Source organism: Coenobita brevimanus, chromosome 116 (assembly GCF_032717465.1).
Source record: "Coenobita brevimanus isolate Jiangsu-jjx chromosome 116, ASM3271746v2, whole genome shotgun sequence".
In the NCBI taxonomy this organism is placed as follows: Eukaryota; Metazoa; Arthropoda; class Malacostraca; order Decapoda; family Coenobitidae; genus Coenobita; species Coenobita brevimanus.
Genome location: NC_137069.1, coordinates 53,363,878 through 53,385,438, shown reverse-complemented (window position 1 = coordinate 53,385,438; position 21,561 = coordinate 53,363,878). Strand labels below are relative to the sequence as shown.

The following is a 21,561-nucleotide window of genomic DNA, read 5'->3' as shown; positions in this document are numbered from 1 at the left end:
ATGATGACAAAGACAGTGGTGATGATGATGATGATGACAAAAACAGTGATGATGATGATGATGATGACAAAAACAGTGATGATGATGATGATGATGACAAAAACAGTGATGATGATGATGATGATGATGATGATGATGATGACAAAAACAGTGATGATGATGATGATGATGACAAAAACAGTGATGATGATGATGATGATGATGACAAAAACAGTGGTGATGATGATGATGATGATGACAAAGACAGTGGTGATGATGATGATGATGACAAAAACAGTGGTGATGACGATGGTGACAAAGACAGTGGTGATGATGATGATGATGATGATGATGATGACAAAAACAGTGGTGATGATGATGATGATGATGACAAAGACAGTGGAATGACGACGACAACGATGACGGTAACAAAGACAGTGGTGGTGATGATGATGATGATGACAAAGACAGTGGTGATGATGATGATGACAAATTTTCCTCTCTCTCGACACACAGGAGGATGAGAAAGTGTCCAAGCCCCTGACAGCCGGGTCCAAGAGCAAGCTGCCCAAAGCCGTGCAGGAACTGGTGGCTCTCATCTTTGACGTGGACACCATGAAGCAATCCCTGGTGGAGTTTGAGGTGAGGGAGGTGGAGGCCAAGGATGATATGGAGGGATGGAGTGGAGAGGTGTATGAGAGACGGGGGTGTGAGCTGGGGGGATGGAGAGTGAGAGACTGATGAGGAGAGTGTATGTGAGTGAGGTGGAGGGGGGGGGGAAGGGGAGGCCAAAGATGAGATGGAGGGATGGAGAGGAGAGGTATATGAGAGAGGGGTATGTGAGCTGGAAGCAGGGCAGTGAAATGGTGAAGGACAGGGCGATATGGAGGCAATTTGTATGTGGCCACCCCTTACGGGATTAAGGCGTCAGGCAATAGATAGATAGATAGACAGTGTATAGTACAGACATAGACCTGTATTCATGTTGGATAAGGAAGCTCCCTAACACCTCATCCTTAGTGATTTATTTTTGGATTTGGCTGGTTTGATCCCTGTGAACATTATTTTTGCAGAGTATGGTGATATCACAAGGATTTATGTAGCTAACACAGAAGAGGACAGTAAGGTATAATAAACCAAAGCAGTTGGAAAAAAGTGTTAGGGAACGTCCTTAACCAATGAGAATACAGGACAGTCACATGGAGAGAGAAAAACAGAGCTTCATGGGCAAGGGAGCAGACAAAAGTAGACGGTATAATCCACCCATGCATCCATCATCCAATTTAATCATTACAATAAAAAAGAATAATTGGATGAGGGCAGGTCATGTCCATTGAAGAACAGATAACAATTGGACAGTTGGGATAACTGAGTGGCGGTCCAGAGATGTAGTGAGAGGAAGAGGCAGACAGAAGATGAGATGGCGAGATAAGATTCAAATCTCCGGTGGGATTGGATGGAACAGGTTAACATTTAATAGGTCAGAGTAGAAAATGATGGGAGAGACCTTTGTCCTGCCATGGACTGACTCAGGCTGATGATGATGATGTTTGTGTAGCCACCCTGTTCTGACACAAAATATAGCTCATGAACAATCCAGATGTCTTTCCTGTAAGGGCTTGTTCACACCATGCTAGTGTTAATCTCATGTTATAATTTAGCAAACCCTCAGAATCTTGGCTGCATCAGGTAGACCAAAAAATTTACCACATTCTGTAGGTTCTGTTGAATGGAAGCGTGGCCCATTGAATTAGTCAAACTGGCTGTATGGACGTTGCTACTCCTCACCCTGCCCTAGGATGGGAAAGGAGGTTTGGATGTTGATGATGAGGATATAATTTAGCAGCCTATTTAAATGTTAATGTCTTGTTATAAATAGCATCATATGTTAGTGTTAATCTCTTGTTATAATTTAGCAGCATATTTTAATGTTCATCTCTTGTTATAATTTAGCAGCATATTTTAGTCTTAATCTCTTTTTAAAGCATCATATTATAGCACCGGTATTACTCTCTCATTCCATCCATCATCCAAACCTCTCTCATTACAACTCAAAAGAAAGATGGACAGATGGCACTTTTCCTTTACTACTATGTAGAATTTTATTTTCATCGCCTTGAAGCTGGTGACATTGTTTTTGCTGTATGTTACTGCTGCCTCTTCACTGCTTTATTGTATTTAACTTGGGATAGCTCACTCACACTGACTGGGTTGATGGGTGCTGTATCCCCCCCCCAATATTTTGAAAAGTTTGGCCGAATGTGAATAAAACTCCATGGGTGGCAAGCATTAACCACTAGCATGGTGGTAGTTGCAGCCCCAGCATCTGTAATGTGAGCCCAGGGGACTGCAGGCTGAAGTTACATTTCTTTGGCAGTCCACCATCCTTTTAGGGGATAGGGAGGAAGATGAGGGACATTGGTATAATAGGGCAGTGAATCCCCAGGCTATATTGGTGCCACCATGGAGCATCCCTCTCCTGTTCTCATCTGCACTTGTTTTACTCAACCTTTGCCTAAAATTGCCATCTCCATATTGAATGCTGAGTTCTAATAATAGATTCATGCTAGATTTTTTCAAAAGGAAGTATTATGGGAAGGGTGTAGTGCTGTAGCAGTGTCCTTTTATACTATGAAGATAAGTAAAATAATCTGCTGAAGGACGATAATCTGCACCAAGTTAGTGTAAAGATCTGTAATAGTATTTGTCACAGGATTAAGGGTATTAACTCAAAACCATGACCATACTGAAGTGTTTTAAACCATTCTCAACACTGCCCCACAGATTGACATAAAGAAGATGCCGCTGGGTAAGCTGAGCAAGAAGCAGATAGAGAGTGCGTACAAGGTGCTGTCGGAGGCCCTGGACCTGCTGAAGAGGCTGGAGGACACCAAGCCTGATGTGGACGGCGGTGGTGGGGCGTCATCTGGAGGGGCAGGGGTCAATGCACAGCTCCTGGATTGCTCTAACAGGTTCTACACACTGATCCCACATGACTTTGGCATGAAGAAAATACCCCTACTGGACAACCTGGACCTCATCAAGGTTTGTCTTCACCTACACCTGTCTTCAAATATATACACAGGCTGTTTCATATATTGTAACTCTCCTCCTCTAACAGTTTGCTGGATAGTTTCTTGTGTGTTGTATGAATGGGTGAGTTGGGGTTATCAGTGTCTGTCCTGCATTTTTATTCATAATTCTATGCCCACTGCCTCACCCATGCCCACACCAGCAGACTTGGCTTTCCCCATAACGCGTGACTTAGCCGGATGAGTTTCATGTTGAATGCTACTTACACACCATCCTGTATACTAGCACCTTGAGGGTGCTACTTACACACCACCATGTATACGAACACCTTGAGGTTACTACTTACACACCATCCTGTATACTAGGCTACACTTTGAAGGTGCTACTTACACACCACCATGTATACTAACACCTTGAGGGTGCTACTTACACACCATCCTGTATACTAGCACCTTGAGGGTGCTACTTACACACCACCATGTATACTAACACCTTGAGGGTGCTACTTACACACCATCCTGTATACTAGCACTTTGAGGGACATAAAATACATGTTTGTTATTGAAATTTTTAAAAGTAAACATCACATTGCGAAACAGTGCCTGTGTTGCCAACCTGCCTCACTTGTGGCTCAAACCTTGGGGTGGTAAGGGTGGTGTGGTGGGTGATGATGCTGTGGTTAGTGTGTGTGTTATCCTCCCACCACTGCTGTGACTAACCCTGTTCAAAGCAGTAACCACAAAACATTTATGCTAATAGGCAGTTTGTAAAGTCAGGTCTCTAATTGTTATATAAGATGAATAATGCCAAGCTTCCTCATAGGCAGCCCCTCCCAAATTAAAGTTGGCCATGGTAACCTACTTTTTTTTTCCCCAGTGGACTTGAAATTAAACCCAGTGCAAAAACCGGCTAATTACCTCCATTGGTTACTTAAAGCTGTTGGTAGAGAGTAATCTCCACTTTATTATAAAATTGCAGTGTTGAAACTTGCATCTTGACAATAAAGTTTTGATGTATAATTGTTGCTTTGGGTGTGTGTATTTACCTATTTGTAGTATACAGGAATTGAGCAATGCTCATGTTGTCCTGTCTCCAAGTCCACATTTATCAAGTCTACCTTTACACACATGAATGTTTTTCTCATGCACCACCTCTTCGTCTAAGTCGTTCCAAATATTTATGTATTTACCTAATATACCTAATTGTGATATACATGGAATGTGCTATGCTTGTGGGTTTCTGTCGCTGTTTTGCAATAAATCAAATTTAGCTTTAAACTCGTTTAAGTTTTTAGACTGGACGATCTCTTTGTCCAGGCTATTCCACAAGTCTATACTTCTGTAAGGAAAGCTATATTTCTTGATATCCTTCAAGCAGCTTGACTTTTTCAATTTCATTCCTTGTCCTCTTGTTACTCTCTTATCCCATACAAACAGATCTTCTTTGTCAATTTTATCTACTCCTACCATGGTCCTGAACACTGCAATCATGTCGCCTCTCCTTCTTCTTTCATCTAAGGAAGGCAAATTCAGCTTTTCCAGCCTCTCTCTGTATGACAGGTCTGCCAGACTGGGGACCATCTTGGTTGCTGTTCTTTGTATTCTCTCAATCTTGTTTATATCTTTCTTTTTGTGTGGGCACCACACTACCGCTGCATATTCTAACCTGGGGCGGATCATGGCCACCATTAATTTTTTCATCATCTCCTCATCCATATAATGAAATGCTACTCTTATGTTAGTCAAGAGTTTATAGGTCTCTTCAACTATCTTGTTAATGTGCTTTTCTGGTGACAAACTATCTTGGACCAGCACTCCCAAATCTTTTCTTCTCTCATTTTTGTGATTAATTCATTACCCAACAAATAATTCAGTGATGGCCTCCTGGTACTTTTACCCATTTCCAATATTTTACATTTCTTTACATTAAATTTCATTTCCCACGTCCAGCTCCAATCATGTATCCTATCCAAATCCTCCTGCAGCATTTTACAATCCTCCTCAACCTCTACCTTCCTCAAGATCTTTACATCATCAGCAAACAGACTTGCATAACTGTTCACTCCATCTACCATATCATTTATGTAAATCAGGAACATTACTGGCACCAACACCGAGCCTTGAGGGACTCCACTTGTTACTTCCCTCCATCCAGACATCCTATCCTTTATTACTGTCCTCATTTGTCTGTCTCTCAAAAAGTCTCTCATCCATTCCAGAAGTTTCCCTTTCAGTCCTCCTATATATTCTAATTTCTACATTAGTCTCTTATGAGGTACCTTGTCAAAGGCCTTCTCTAAGTCTAAGTACACACAATACACCCAACCATCTCTCTCCTGTACCACATCAATCGCTCTTGAGTAAAAGCTCAACAAGTTAGAAACACATGACCTTCCACTTCTGAATCCAAACTGACATTCAGCCAAAATATTCATCTCTTCTAGATATTTTATCCATCTGTCTTTCAGGATTCTCTCGCACAACTTTGCGACCATGCTGGTTAGGGACACTGGTCTATAATTCAGGGGTTCTTCCCTGTTTCCTCCCTTATAAATTGGTATCACATTTGCCCTCTTCCATTCTTGTGGCACTTTCCCCTCTTCCAGAGAACATACGATTAAACTGTGAATTTTATCTGCCAGTTGTTCTCTGCATTCCTTCAGTACCCAATGAGAAATTCCATCAGGTCCTGGGCCTGTCCTTACATCTTGAGTTTCCAGTAATTTATACACATCCTGTACCTCCACTTTTATATCTTTTATCACCGGTACATTTCTAATCACTCCCTCCCCTTCCACAAACTCTTTTTCATTAGTGAAAACCGATTGGAAACATTTGTTCATTATTTCAGCTTGCATTGCTGCATCTTTATAGACCACTCCTTTTACTTTCAGTTTGGTGATTCCTTCCTTTTGTTTCAGTTTGCCATTAACAAATCTATAAAACAGTTTGGGTTCATCCTTGCATTTGTCTATTATACCTTTTTCAAAATTCCTTTCTTCTTCTCTATGTATTCTTGTGTATTCATTTCTAATTCTTTTATATTCTTCCTTTGTTCTGTTGTTACCTCTCTTTCTCCAATTGTTCCATGCCTTATCTCTCTCTTTTTTTGCTATCATACACCTTCTATTAAACCACTCCTTTTTCCTGTTTTCTTTCTCTCTTACTCTTGGTACAAAATTTTCTACTCCCAAATTATAGAGATCTAGAAAGATAGCCTACTTCCTCTGTATCTCTCTTGTTTCTCTGAATTTTCTCCAATCCGCATTTTCAAAAACGTTTCTCAATCCTGTAAAATTTGCTCTCCCAAAGTTGTATCTTCCCTGTCTATGAAGCTCGTCTCTTGGCTCGACGTTCCCTACTATCATCTGGAACTCAGTGACCACATGATCACTTTTTCCTAAAGGACAGAGATATTTCAATGATTCTATTACATCGGGTTCTTTGGTAAACAGTAAATCTAACCTTGCTTGTGTGTCCTCACCTTGAAATCATGTCTCTTCTTTGACCCATTGCGTCATCACATTATTCATTATTATATTTAATAACATAGTGCCCCATGAATCCTCGCCGCCTCCCGAGTACCATTCCTCCCAGTTCACCTCTTTACAATTAAAGTCGCCCACCAAAATTATATTATTGCTTTTTGCAATTATTTTTTGTAAATAGCTAGCCATATCTGACAACATCTCCTGGTTTTCCTCATCATTCCATGCTCTCGTCTTTGGGGGAACATACACTACCGCCATATCTCTCTTAACATTCTCTCCAGTTTCTAATTTCATATATATCACTTCAGCCCTGCATTCTCCCATTTCCACAGTATCTACATTTATGTTGTTCTTCACTGCTATCATCACCCCTCCTCCCGTTTTTTCTTTTCTATCTTTTCTCCACAGCTTGTATTTACCATCTCCCAAATGAACATCAATATCTTCTCTTAATTTAGTCTCTACAAAGCACATGACATAAGGTTCATGTTCTCTCAAGAAATCGTTAATTTCAAGCCTTGCCAATATTAAACCATCAGCATTAGTATATATCACCCTCAAATTATTTTTGATGTTTTTTATACCCTCTTCTCTCCTACTCTCCGTCAGTACCACTTCCTCAACTTCTGATCTTTCACAGCCATCCCCCTTAGTTTCCTTCACTTCTATTTCCTTAAATACCACTTCCTTACTTTCATATCCATTACAGGTAACTCGCACGGAACACGTGGGTTTCGTTCCTACCGTGCCGTGTTCCGTGCGAAATCGTGTATATTTAAACTACTCCGTATTTTGCTCCCTAGACCCCCCAAATGTGTTGTTTTGCTGTTATCTGTCACTGGTAATCACTAGAAAGCACTTTAAGTGGTTAGAAGGTTTATTTAATGTTATAACTCACAAATACAGTACTCCAGAGCAAAACTTCAACACACAAATACTGTACGTAAACACAAGGAAACATTCCGACGCCGATCATAGGTAATCATATAAATCTGGTTGACTGGTACCAGTGCTTTAACTTACAAGTACATACCAGAACAGTACATATTTAACATAGAAGTGCAGTACTGTGATATCGAATGATTTCAGTACATAATCTGTTAGGAATGGCTGAAAAAAAAAAAAAAATGTTATGAATACATTTTCACCTTTTAGATATATATTTATGGTAGTTTCGAGTTATTTTTTTACGTTATCGTTGTACCCATGCTTGGAAAAGGGAGCGAAAGAGTTGAATTTTCAGTCCTAAATGAGAAAACTGCACGTCTTCCAAGGCTAGACTCTGCCACGGGAGAATAAAGTGGAGGGTCAGTCCGATTAGCAATAAGGAAGTTGTGTCACAACTTCCAGCTCCCACACCACGAGAATGGCTAAAAATAGAATCATAATGCAGTTTCAGAACTAACAATAAGTCTACTTATTACGAATACAGATACAAAGCTGAAATAAATACATTTACAGACGGGGAAAACGTACTTCTTCCGTCATAACATGTTCATCTTTCTCTATCATTTTACGTTCATCTTTATCATTTTACCTTGTTATTTTCGCAATATATATTGCTGTCTCGTAAACAGGGTGGTTGTTTGTGTTTTGCAAGAGAGGAAAAAGATTGTATTTTCTGTCTGGGTCGAGATAATGGGTGTACCTATGTGTGGTTAGGCATGGCCACGAGCGAAAAAATCGTACATCCACTCATCACGATAGCAGGTGGTGAACTGACAGATGATACATGAGAGGGTGAAGTCAAGGTCAGTCTCATGTCCCAGATTTTCGTTCACTTCCCGAAAGTTTATTCACAGTTTTCTACAAGTTGCATTGCATCAAATGATCCAAACCATTACAGCAAACCTGAGCAAATAGGTAAAGATACCAAGACAAAAATGTACAGTAATCACTCCAATATCCGGATCAATAGAGCCATCGGTAGGTTCGGATATTGGTTTTGTCCGGATATTGGGCCCCAGCTTATGGACTTGTACTTACGGACCCTAACATAGAGAAACACCTATACAACTCCCTCCGGACATGCATAGCACCTATTTAACACCCAAATCACACCAATAAGGCACATAAATGACTGAAATAAATGCAATAGACACATAAAATGTGGGTTTAGAAGTATGTTCATACATTAATAAACATTCTGGTACTTATGGACTCTAACCGAACCTAACCTAACCGAACCTAACCGAACTCTGAAAAACACATTCCTACTGCACATGCATGAGGTAAGTTTAGTATGGAAAGAAGTACAGTATGACACTTTCTGGTAAGTATAGTATGGGAAAAAATACAATATGAAACATTCTGGTAAATATAGTATGGAAAATAGTACAACATGAAACATTTTGGCTACTTACAGCAAGTCCCTGGCCACCTCGATGAATAACCGCCTCCTCTCGGACTCTGACAGTAAGAACGATTTCCTGAAGCACTTGCACTACACTCTTCCTGAAGTCTTGCACTGAACTTAGTCACTAACACACAGAAGTCCGTTCTTTTCACAGTGTTCACTTTAGTCCAAATAATGTTCCATTAAATTTAAGTGTTGCACATTAACTTTTCCCAAGTTTTTTTAAGTTTCCAAAGCCAAAACAAAGAAGGTTAGTTACGTTAAATTTCTTTTCTACTTAGTCTTTTCTCCCAACTTGAAAACCTTAACACAACACACCGTTTTTTTCACTGCACAACACTCAAAATTCCCGTGTGGTCTAGTGGAGAAGTTCTTGCTGTTTATTCACTGTCAGAGCCCGAGAGTATCACTGGCAGGCGTCCAAGGGGTGCATCGGTGGGTAGTGGTGATGGCGTACCGACTACAGAAGACTCTGAAGACAGCCGCAAACTCACGTCGAGTGGTGACTCCACTGTAGCTGATGTGCTGGGCTGTGGCTCGGAGCATGAGGGCCTGTCTTGGGGAGGCAACGGAGTGGAACCAGGGCTTGGCACAGCGGGGGTCACGGGCCTGAAAAAACTGTCAATCGTTGACTGACGCAAGGACCGACGATTCTGGCGATTGATGATGCGCTGCCGAAAAGCACGCACTTCCTCCACGAGTCCCAAGGGCCCCATCTCCCTGTCGCAGTCCGGGTGTTCCAGGTAGTCTAGGACGAACTCTAGATGTTCCCGGAGTGCGCTCAGCTTGGGGATGGCTGGAGTAGTGTCCTGCTGGGCGGAGTCTGCATCATCATCGCCTTCGTCGTCGGAATCTTCAAGTTCGGGACTGACACCAGCAACCGAAGACGCGATCTCGATATCAGACAACGTCTGATACCCAGGATCGCCCTCGTCGTCGTCCAACCACTCACGAACATCGTCCACATCAACATCGTCGCCGTGCGTACGTAGCCGTGCATGGAAGTCATCCACGTCAAACCCTAGGAAATCGTACTCCACATCTGTTCCGAGAAGCAGACGAGACCAACCATTTTCAAGAGTTTTCACAGGGACTTCCTTCCATGCACTAGCCCAGTTGTACAGCGCAGACTTGATGTTGTAGCGGCGAAGGTTTTCCAAAGTCCGCTTGCCTCGAGTGTCACGTCCTTCCTGCGCTCGTCCTCGTCCTCGAGAACCACCATCACCTCGTCCAGGAACTTCCGACGGTACAGGCGCTTTGTTGCCACGATCACTCCTTGGTCCATTGGTTGAATGAGAGCAGTCGTATTAGGTGGCAGAAACATGCACCTAATACGGCCATTCTCAGCAACCAAGTCCTTGTCGCACGGGTGGGCAGGTGCATTGTCGAGGAGAAGGAGAGCCTTTACCTGGTCGCGAGGAATTCCCAGTGTCTTCGTCTGGTAATGTATGACCTCCTTGACGAAGTGATGGTGAAACCAGTCTTTGAAAATCACAGCTGTGAACCATGCTTTCAAAGAATGGTACCATACGACAGGAAGGACATCCATCACCCCACGAAGGCACCGAGGCTGCTTTGCACGGCCAACAATAACGGGCTTAAGCCGGTGCATGCCGTTAGCATTGGCACAACACAAAGCAGATATCCGTTCCTTAGAAAGCTTGCGGCCAGGTACACGCTTCTCCGTCTCATCGGCGAGAGTGTTCGTTGGCACCGAGCGATAGAATAGGCCAGTTTCGTCAGCGTTATAGACTTGACCGAGAGTGAGGCCCTCCCTGTCGATCAAGCCTTTCACCTTGTGCCGAAACTCGTCCACTCCATCCTCGTTAGCGTCCAATGCTTCGCCATGTGCTTTACGGTTAGTAAGGCCATGTCGCAACTTGAACGCGAAGAGCCAACCCTCGGATGCCTTGAAGTCTAGGGCGTCGTGAAGCCTTGCAAACTTCTCAGCAGCAGCCTTCAGCTCCGTTCCACGTACCATCACACCAGCTGCACGTTGCTGTCGATACCAAATCAACGTGGAGCGGTCGATCTCTGCATACTTGGGAGTAAACATAACCTTCCTCTCCACGTTGCGTTTGCTTCTCGACGAGAAGTCAGCCGTGTACTGCATGAGCTTGTCTCGGGAACGCTTGATATCAAACAAAGTCGACCGGGCCAGGTTGAACTCGCGGAGAATGCGAGAGGAAGACCAACCCGCATCAACCTTCTCCAATATCTCCCGTTTCTTCTCCAGAGTCAACACCACTCTCTTCCTTTTCTCAGGAGGCGGGGCCATCATCACACACACTAAGAGTAGGGCAGAGAGCAGCAGGAGGCCTTGCAGCAAGTACGGCACCACCACAAAAGCGAGCACGTGGGCAGCCATTACGAAGAGCGCAGGTCCAGTCGCGGTGAGAGACAGGCGGGAAGTGGGGAGGATGCAGCGGCGCTCTATCGGACGTCGGAGGAATGACGAACCAAAACAATGCTCTCACGCGGCGCGCGCGGCAAGTTCAAATTACGGACGGCAAAAAATCGGTTTTTTTTCCAATTTTTTTGGATTTTCGGACCATTTTGGGAATGTTTGATCCCAGGACGATAAGGTTCGGTTAGTGGGGATGTTCGGTTATTGGGCGTCCGGATATTAGAGTGATTACTGTATTTTTCTTTTATTATAAGTCTTTAACGAACAAACAAAAAAGGCAATATTCCGACCCCGATCATGGGTAATCATATAAATCAGGTTAACTGGCTACAAGGCTTTATTTAATGCTTTAATTGCTTACAAGTACATACCAGAACAGTAAATATTTAACTTACAAATACAGTACTGTAGAAAAGCAGTACAGTAAGAGTTTAACGAACAAACACAAAAGGCAATATTCCGACTCCGATCATGGGTAATCATATAATTCTGGTTAACTGGTTACAAGGCGTTATTTAATGATTTAACTTTAAGTGCTTACAAGTACAGTACATACGAGAACAGTAAATATTTAACTTACAAATACTGTACAGTATTGTGGAAAAAACGAACAAATAAAAAAGGCAATATTCTGACGCCTATCAGGTAAACTGGTTATAAGACTTTATTTCTTGCTTTAACGTTATTTAATAGTACTTTAAGTTGCACATAAACTTACCAGAACAGTGCAGTACTGTAAATATTTAACTTACAAATACTGTGTTACTGTACTCGGGAATGTCTCACTCACTAATTTCCCGCCTAGATCGTCATGTAATCAAAACAAACCGCGCGCTGCGGTGACGTTCGAGGGTTTGATCTTTCAAAGGCCTCTCCTGCGTTAATTTGTAGTTTTCATAATGGTTTTTTAATCTTACGTTGTCTTATATGTATCCCAGCCCTTACCGTGTATAATTGTGAGCGCGTTCCGTGAGATCGTGTTCCGTGCGAGTTACCTGTACTCTCCAAAAAAAAGTATTACATTCTTCCTCTGTCCTCTTATCATTTTTTTCCTTTACTTCTTCCTTCAATGATTTTAAAACTTCTCTCTCTTCTTCAGTCAAATCTTTTCTTATTATAATATTTTTCATCCCTGCCTCTTTGCTTAATTTCCAGGTCACTTTAAGTATATCATCTACTACACTTTCTGTTGAAAACTTGACTCTCATTGGTCTTGTTTCCCCTTTTTTTATAAAACCCTATTCTCCTTACTTCTTCAATTTCTTTTACCCACTTGTCTCCTTCGGGATCAATCTTACCTAATATTCCTCTTACCAGGTTCGTGTCTTTCTCGAGTCTCACGGATCTAACCTTCTCTTCCTCCTCCCTGTTTCCAAATATTGCCACACATCTGTTCCTTTCTACAGTTTCACTATTTTCTCTTTTTTCTTCTGTATTTTCACTACATTTTCTTCCAATTTTATCTAGTTCATTTCTCTTTCTTCCTGGATGATTTCTCTTAAGCTGACCACTTCTTTCTGTTCTTCTTCTACGTGTGCCCACTTTGCCTTATGCTCTTTCAATACACTGCTCACCTTCTCCGTTTTATTAGTACTGTCTTCTAGTTTTCTCCTCAATTCAATATTTTCAAGCTTCAAATTTCTTATCTGTTCATTCGCCGTCTCATTAGACTGAATCAGACTCTGTATAGTAATCTCTATATTCTCAGACACATCTTTTAACACTAGATTCTCCACTGTCTTTTCAAGTTCACTAATCCTCATAATCAATGTTTTAACCAGATCCATGACATTAGTATTTCTATCAAATCCTGGAAATTCGAATCCCTCCGTGTTTACATTTTCGGCCATGATTGAGGTTGGTTGCAACTTACAGTACCAAAACAGCTGTTACCGAAAATACTACAAACATTCATGTATACTCTTGCCAGTAAATCTTTACATTTTTGGAAGTCTATATTAACTTACAATATTTTAAACTGAAAACAAGACCATAGGAGACAGGACAAACATAATTCCTGAAAACTACTTAAGGTTTGCAGCGGTGGCTGAGCCTTGGCCTGGGAGCAGTCAAGACACGTCTGTTCGCTGTGGCTGTTCGCTCGTGTGTGTGTGTGCATAATAATAATGATTTTTTGGTTTATTCATCACAGCCAGTGGCTGAAAATACTGTGCACAAGTGCTTAATCTAGTCTCCTAACCTAAGGAGGTCAGCAGGCTGACCCTGGCTGCTCCTGAGGAGCACTGACACACCACCAAGCCTCAGCAAGGCTGGAGTGAGATTTAGGTACAAGCGGCAGACTGCCTTAATCTTTACCCCGCTGAGTTTCCAACCCTTGCTGGTCATCCACCACAGTGTGCCTTGAGCTACACTTGACTGGTGAGAGCTCACCTCACCCATGCAAACAGCGTGGTTTGAGCAGCGCACGAACTCAGGTCGCCTGAACTGGGAGTCAAGTGCTCTGTCAGCCATACCACCATGTATGTGTGGGGGGAGGGGAAGAGAGAGAAAGAGGGGAAAACATATTGTTGAACTTCAGTTGGGTGTAATAAGCAATATAAATTGCTAAGAAGGAAGTTCTATAACAAATGAGAATAGGGTTTTGATGTTTTCTGTGGACTGGAAACTCAATCAGGTGCCAAAACCAGCAAATTACCTCTTTTCATTGCACATCCTAACTGCTTGATGGTGAATGTATGTTAAGTTAAGAAGGTTTGTATGGAAAAACATGGAAAGGTGAAAGCATTAAAAACAAGGAATTATTGTACCTTGATTATTCCACCCTCAGAACAAGATCGGGATGCTGGACAACCTGAGTGAGATCGAGCTGGCTTACAACCTGCTGAAATCGGAGGACGACGAGGACAAGGGAGCTGACCCCATAGACAAGCACTACCGCAAGCTGAAGACCAAGCTGGAGGTGGTGGATAGCAAGAGTGACGAGTTTAAGATGATACAGGATTACATTGCCAACACCCACGCTACTACACACTCACACTACAAGCTGGACATTGAGGAGGTAGGTCATAGTCTTTCCGTCTGTCTGTGTATTTATCCATCTATTGGTATCTGTCTATCTATTCCGGACTGCAACACCCACACTGCCACAATCACTCTCACTACAAGCTGGTGATGGAAGAGGGGCATTATATTGTTTATGTCTATATGTATTCATCCATCTTGTCTATCTATCTATCTCTCCTTCAGTCTGTTTGCCTATCTGTCTGTCTGTTTCTCTGTCTCTCTGTCTATCTGTGTTTGTTTTGGACTGCAACAACCATTCTGGTACACAGCCACACTACAGGCTGGAGATGGAAGAGCTGCATGACATTCTGTGTGTCTGTCAGCCTGTCAGTCTATATATTATCCATCTATCTATCTATCTCTTCTGGACTGCACCACCCATGCTGCTACAAGCTGGAGATTGAAGACATGTGTGATATTCTGTTTGTCTCTCTATGTATCTGTTCATCTATGTGTATCTACCTATATGTTTTGGTCAGCAGCACCTACACTGCTGTTCACTCTCACTGCATGCTGGAGATTGGAGAGGTGTGTGATATTCTGACTGTCTCTGCCTCCCTGTCTATATATGTATCCATCTGTCAGTCTGTTTAAATATCTATCTAGCTATCTTCTGGACTGCAACACGCCCGCTGTTACTCGCCCTCCTCACAAGGCAAAGGGGACATCCCCTTTGCTTTTCTGACCCACCTCAGGTGCCTGGGCATGGAGTCAGCAAAGTTCCTGCAGCATTTTATGTCCATATCCATCATCATCATCATCATACTCATCATCATCATCATCATCATCATCATCATACTCATCATCATCATCATACTCATCATCATCATCATCATCATCATCATCATCATCATCATACTCATCATCATCATCATCATCATTCAGACCTTTCCCATCCTAGGGCAGGTTGAGTAGCAGCGTCCAGACAGCCCAAGTTTGCCCAGTACTATGGGCCATGCTTCCATTCACTCATCATTCAAGCCCCCAGAATCCTGGCTGTATCTGATACACCAAAAACATTCACCACATTCTGCAGCTTCACATAGACGTATCCGAGAGAGTCAGTCTGAACGCCGTCATGTTAAGAGGGGTGCCAATCCCAGGTTATGCACTTCTTCTCACAACATTCCTCCATATCCATGCACTACATATTTATGATCTCATGGATGAGGTGCGGAACAGATGATGTGTTGCAGGTTGCTGTTTCTTTTGTTGACACATTTTTGGTATTTAGGCCAAAATCTGAGCCTTTTAATTGGCACTGAGGTTGGTAGGAGCCATCTGGGTGTACTGGTGTGAAAACTGCAGCACCAACAGGCTAACAAGCGAAAGTAGAGGGTAGCAGTATGGGAGCAAGTAGCACTAATGCACTCTCAAAGGCAGCTAAAACAACACTGAGACGGAAACTGAAGGTCATCATGTTTTCTTGGTGTGTGTCTGCGTTGCTAGATGTACGACAGCTTTGGTTGGCCGTGAGGCTATGCTGCAAACCGCATAGAGTGCTTTTTCCTATTGATTTCTACAGCAGGCGCTCTGTACTTTTTGCAGACACATTATCTCTGTCAATATTCATTTTATCCATCTTTGTATCTATCTGTTGGTCTGTGTGTATCTATCAGTCCAATTTTTCATGTGATGCTGCATACAGTGAGGGGTAACCTGCACAAAGCTACCCCTGGTCCTCTCTTAATTTCATCTCCACTATACAGGTGTTCAAGGTGGAGCGTCAGGGAGAGAAGAAGCGATACAAGCCATTCAAACAGCTACATAACAGGAAGCTTCTCTGGCACGGCTCACGGCTCACCAACTTTGCTGGCATCCTCTCGCAGGTATGTTTGTGTGTGTGTGTGTGTGTGTTCTTGCTGGTGTTATAGAGAGTGTTCTTGCTGGTGTTAGAGAGAGAGAGTGTATTCTTGCAGGTGTTAGAAAGAGAGAGTGTGTGTTCTTGCTTGTGTTAGAGAGAGTGTATGTGTGTTTGTGTGTATGTGTGTGCGCATGTGCGTGCGTGCATGAAGAGAGAGAGAGGTTCGTGTTTGTGAGACAAGGAGAGAGAGAGTGTATCTTCTCAGCGACCACTGTTTTCGTATGTGTGTGGTGAGGGGGCTTGTGTTTGTGTTCTTGCTTGTGTTAGAAAGAAAGACTGTTCTTGTTGGTGTTCGAGAGGGGGGGGAGAGAGAGAGAGAGAGAGACTGTTCTTGCTTGTGTTAGAGTGAGTGTGTGTGTTCTTGCCTGTGTTAGAGAGAGTGTGTGTGTTCTTGCTGTTGATATAGAGAGTTCTTGCTTGTGTTAGAGAGACAGTGTGCTCATGCGTGTGTTAGAGAGAGCGAGAGTGTGTGTTCTTTTTTTACTTGTGTTTGTTAGAGAGAGAGAGAGAGTGTTCTTGCATGTGTTAGAGAGAGAGAGAGAGTGTTCTTGCTTGTGTTTGTGTTAGAGAGAGAGAGAGTGTTCTTGCATGTGTTAGAGAGAGAGAGAGAGAGAGTGTTCTTGCATGTGTTAGAGAGAGAGAGAAAGAAAGTGTTCTTGCATGTTAGAGAGAGGGAGGGAGAGGGTGTTCTTGCTTGTTAGAGAGTGGGAGGGAGAGAGTGTTCTTGCTTGTTAGAGAGAGGGAGGGAGGGAGGAGGGAGAGAGTGTTCTTGCTTGTTAGAGAGAGGGAGGGAGTGTTGTCAGTTAGCATAATTCTGTACACCATGCCCTGATTTCACAGCAGAGTTATATTTTTGAAAACCAGTTAGAGTTATAAGTCACACATGGGGGGGGATTGAATATCAGGAAATAGGGCATTGTTTTAGTCGCAGTGCACGATTCTGAGGTTGTTGTTATTGTACCCTGGCAATCTACCCCTCAACAGTGCGTCCAATTTCGTATCATATTATACACAAATCATATTATTACACATGACTATATTATACACAAACATATTTTAAAGGAATCACAAGCATATCATATTATACACAAAATCAAAAGCATTGTTGATGGATAGGTTGCCAGGGCACGATAATTGCGACCTCAGAGCCGTGCGCCATGACTATAGTGATCTTATAAGCAAAACATTAAAATTAAAAAATGAAAAATTATGCGAAACTGTTGGGTTTGTGTAACATATGATTTTAAAATGAGGGTCTTTTGTGTGTGGGTGTACAGATTATAAAATCAGTTCATTTATGATCTTAATTAGACATATTTATATATCCTAATGTTTTATTGTTATTATTATTATTATTATTATTATTATTATTATTGATGTAGTGCTGCCTACTTCTTCCTTCACCTTTATCATTGTTTTTCTGTGTCAGCCCTCCTCTTTTCCTATTTCTCCCATCTTTCCAGTCACCTGTTATTACTCCCATTCCTTTTCAGGTGGCATCACATTGAGTGACAAGCCTGGTGGTTTCCTGTAGCTAAGTCAGGAAACCATTTATAATGCTGGGTGGTAACCATAAAACCAACCCTTACGTGTTCCCTATGTGTCAACAAGTGGGTTGGCGGAGGGTTAGTGCCCCTCCCTGTAAAACAACTAGCCCAAAGAAAAATAGCCAACCCTTATGGGATAATGGCCTCTGGCTATGGCTAGCTAGCTAGATAATTATTATTGTTATAATTGAGGTGGTTTGGCCATGTGGAGAGGATGGAGAGAAAGACTATTGAAGAGAGTGTATGTGAGTGAGGTGGAGGGGGGGAGGAGGGAGGGGGAGACCAAAGATGAGATGAAAGGATGGAGTGGAGAGGTATTTGAGAGAAGGGGGTGTGAGGTGGGGGGAGGGCAGTGTAATGACAGGGTACAGGGCGACTTGGAGGCAGTTTGTTTGTGGCCACCCCTTATGGGATTGAGGCGACTGGCAGTTGAGAGATAGATTATTATTATTATTTATTATTATTTTATTTATGTATATATTTTTTCAGGGTCTACGCATTGCCCCACCTGAGGCTCCCGTCACAGGCTACATGTTCGGCAAGGGTGTATACTTTGCTGATATGGTGTCAAAGTCAGCCAATTATTGTTGTACATCAAGTGCTAACCCAACCGGACTTATTATGTTGTGTGAAGTGGCTCTGGGAGACATGTAAGTAAAGTAGGAGGAGTTGTAGTAGTAGTAGTAGTAGCTATAATAAAAGGATGATGATGACAGTAACGGATGATGATGGCAGTGATAATAGCACGTTTGTTGTAACCTTAGTCTGGTTGATGGCCAAGTGTGCTGAGATTTGAGGGTTGATTTGACCAGTAACAAAGGAGACTCATTCCCACAACATAACTAAGACTCACTGACTTTCACACAACCATGGCTTAGTGTTCAGGTTGTGTTGGTGGCCCAGTTCCTTCAGGTGAAATCAAGTTGACCATAGGTAAATTATCAGTAAATACTTCTTCAGGTGCTGCCATGATTCATAGGGCAGCTGGTGTCACTGGCCTCAGGTGTGCATCCACCTTTGTGGGTTGGCAGGTAAATGAGTACCTAGTGTAGGGTAACACATAAGGGAGATAACTGTGGTAACCTGGATGATGCAGTGGCCATGTATGCTGGGATAGTGGGTGAATAACCTACCACTGGCTTAAAAAGTATGTGGTACAGAGCTAAGTGCCTCATGGAGTCTGCCCCCACCTGTACCCTTATCCTCATTGACTCACCATTCAAGCCAATGGAATCCTCAGTAAATATTTGTTTGCAGGTACGAGCGCACCCATGCGGAGTACGTAGAGAAGCTGCCCAAGGGTAAACACAGCACCAAGGGCATTGGCCGCACCTGCCCCGACCCGGCACAGAGCCTGATCCTGGAGGATGGGATGGAGGTGCCCCTGGGGAAGGGCAAGGCCTCGGGGGTCAGCAGTACCTCGCTGCTTTATAACGAGTACATTGTTTACGACGTGGCGCAGATCAACGTCAAGTACCTCATGAAACTCAACTTCAAATATAATTACTAAGTAACAAAAAGGTATTACTAATTCATATACTGCAGCTGTCCTGATTGCCCAGTAAATTGCTTTGGGCCACAAGAACATTGAAGGTATTGACACTGATAATTGTGTGATATCGGCATAAATCACTTTCAGAATAGATAAATATCACATGAAAACAGCTGTGGCGTAATATCCAACTTGCTGAACAGTGTTATGCTTTGGTTTAGCTGTAAGTAGGGAAAATATGCAATTGTTCAAACTGAAGATGTATGTTTTTTATGTTACACTTCCTTATTTACAGCCAAGTGAAGGCATAACATTGTCCAGCAAGTATTTAGTATTGTATCAGGTAGCATCACACGATATGGTTGAATTGTAAATGTGCTACTCCTCACCTTGCCCTAGGGTGGGAAAGGAAGCCTGGATGATGATGATGCAAATGTGCTTTGTGCTAATGTTACACACGTTATCAATGTTGATATTTTGAATTTCCTTGTAGGTCCAGACTCAAGTGGTCTATTGTAGTTTTGTGAAGGACAAGGTGTAGGTCATTGTAAAGCACTGCATGATACAACGTCAGATACACAGGCTGACACATAAATACTGCCTCACTAAAAACACACATGGCAGTATCTTTTGTGTTGGGGGATGGCACAGTCTGCTGGTGTGGGAATAGTTGAACAAATGATGCAGGGTAGACAATGGTTCAGTCTGAAGGTATGGGCATGGGTGTGGCAGTGGGAGTAGGAACAAATGATGCAAGGCACACAATGGTTTAGTCTGCTGATGTGGTCACAAGTTTGGCAGTTAGGGTAGGAATAAATGAAGGAGGGTAGACGCTGATACCACTGACCGAGCCATGCCTACAACACAAGAGAAATCGGCATATGGAGTGGGAGTGGGGTGCTTTATACGAACTAGTGTGTAGATGCTTTTTATTTCCTAAGCTGCAGCATGTGTGTCAGAAGGACCATCTGTGGTGTAAGTAATCTATCTCACCTCATGTGTTTTAGAAAGGCATACTATCCATCTATTGCCAGATGCCTCAGTCCTGTACAGTAAGGGGTGGCCACAAACAATCACTTCCATGTTGTCCTGTCCCCCACCATTTCATTGCCCTCCACCCAGCTTACACGCCCCTCTCTTATATACCTCACCACTCCATCCCATATTTGGCCTCCCCCCTCCACGTCACTCACATACACTCTCCATACCATATATTGATAAAGATACAGGCATGATTGCAACCATCTTCCCACCTACCAATAATACACTCTGGAAAGCTGTGAGTACCCTGGTTGATGCATAGTAGTTTTGTTTTCTTTAGTTTTGTTTTGTTTGTAAAGAGCTTCATTATGTTTGTAAAGGCTCCATTGTGCTTTCATGCATTGGCCTGTGTCACCTTATGGCAGTTCTCCGTGCTGCTTGATCTCTAGCAGCCTCTCTGAGTTCACCTTTATTTTTGACTACTTAAGATTGTTTTGGCCAATGACTGTCCCAGCAGGCAGGAGAAGTCACCACTACCCCACACATAAACAGGGATTGCGTTACTTCATGTCTGGTTACCATTACATATATACACATTACACCATAAGCAAACTGGAAAACTGGAAGGATTGGGGAAGATTCTGGAAGGCAGTCCACATGGCACTGGAAAACCCCTTTGATAGACGTGTTGCAGCTGAGGAGTGGACACCAAAGGTCTGTATTCTTGTCAGTTTAAGGAAGCCCCCTAGCACCTTTTCCTAAGCAGCCCATTTTGCTTATTACACCTTATTGTCCATCTCCATTCTACATAGGTCATTCTAGCATTGCCATACCCTGCATCGATACCACACAAACTGATACTAACCACCCCAATCCAAAAATAAATCACTAGGGAAGAGGTGTTAGGGAGCTTCCTTAACCATTAAGAATACGAGCCAGTGTGTCTCAGAAATCATAATACGCAGCTCTCCTGACTAACCATTTCTGAGTTTTAGGGTACAAGGAAGTTCAAAATATCAACGCTGATAATTTTTGTCGCATTAATTACATGATGAGTGAATGGAAGCGTGGCCCATTGGATTGGGCAAGTTTGGGCTGTGTGAACATTGCTACTCCTCACCCTGCCCTTGGGTGGGAAAGGAGGTCATGATGATGATGATGAAATATAAAAATAAGTGAAAATAAGTGTGATGCAATACCAGGTGCTGCTGAACAGTATTATGTCCTGATTTAGTTATTCAGAGGGAAAGTATAATATTGAAAACCAGCCGTCTCTCTACGGTGCTTGAGAAATTATTATTATTTTCCTGTGTTACGGCTAAACTGATATTACACCAAACCTTTTTTTCCCCCCACATGATGTTTTCCTGTTTAAAATGTTTGCGTTA

General features: G+C 42.6%; 1 protein-coding gene across 1 annotated transcript in view; it reads left to right on the top strand.

Moving 5' to 3' along the window:
* The window catches only part of Parp1 (Poly-(ADP-ribose) polymerase), a 75,093-nt gene extending 55,883 nt beyond the window's left edge, over positions 1-19,210 (top strand). The window contains exons 15-20 of the mRNA XM_080287149.1: positions 496-621; positions 2,764-3,024; positions 14,054-14,284; positions 15,999-16,118; positions 18,190-18,350; positions 18,958-19,210. Of these exons, the coding sequence (XP_080143275.1) occupies positions 496-621; positions 2,764-3,024; positions 14,054-14,284; positions 15,999-16,118; positions 18,190-18,350; positions 18,958-19,210 (1,152 nt within the window). The remainder of the gene's footprint in view (positions 1-495; positions 622-2,763; positions 3,025-14,053; positions 14,285-15,998; positions 16,119-18,189; positions 18,351-18,957) is intronic.
* The last annotated feature ends 2,351 nt before the right edge of the window (positions 19,211-21,561 follow it).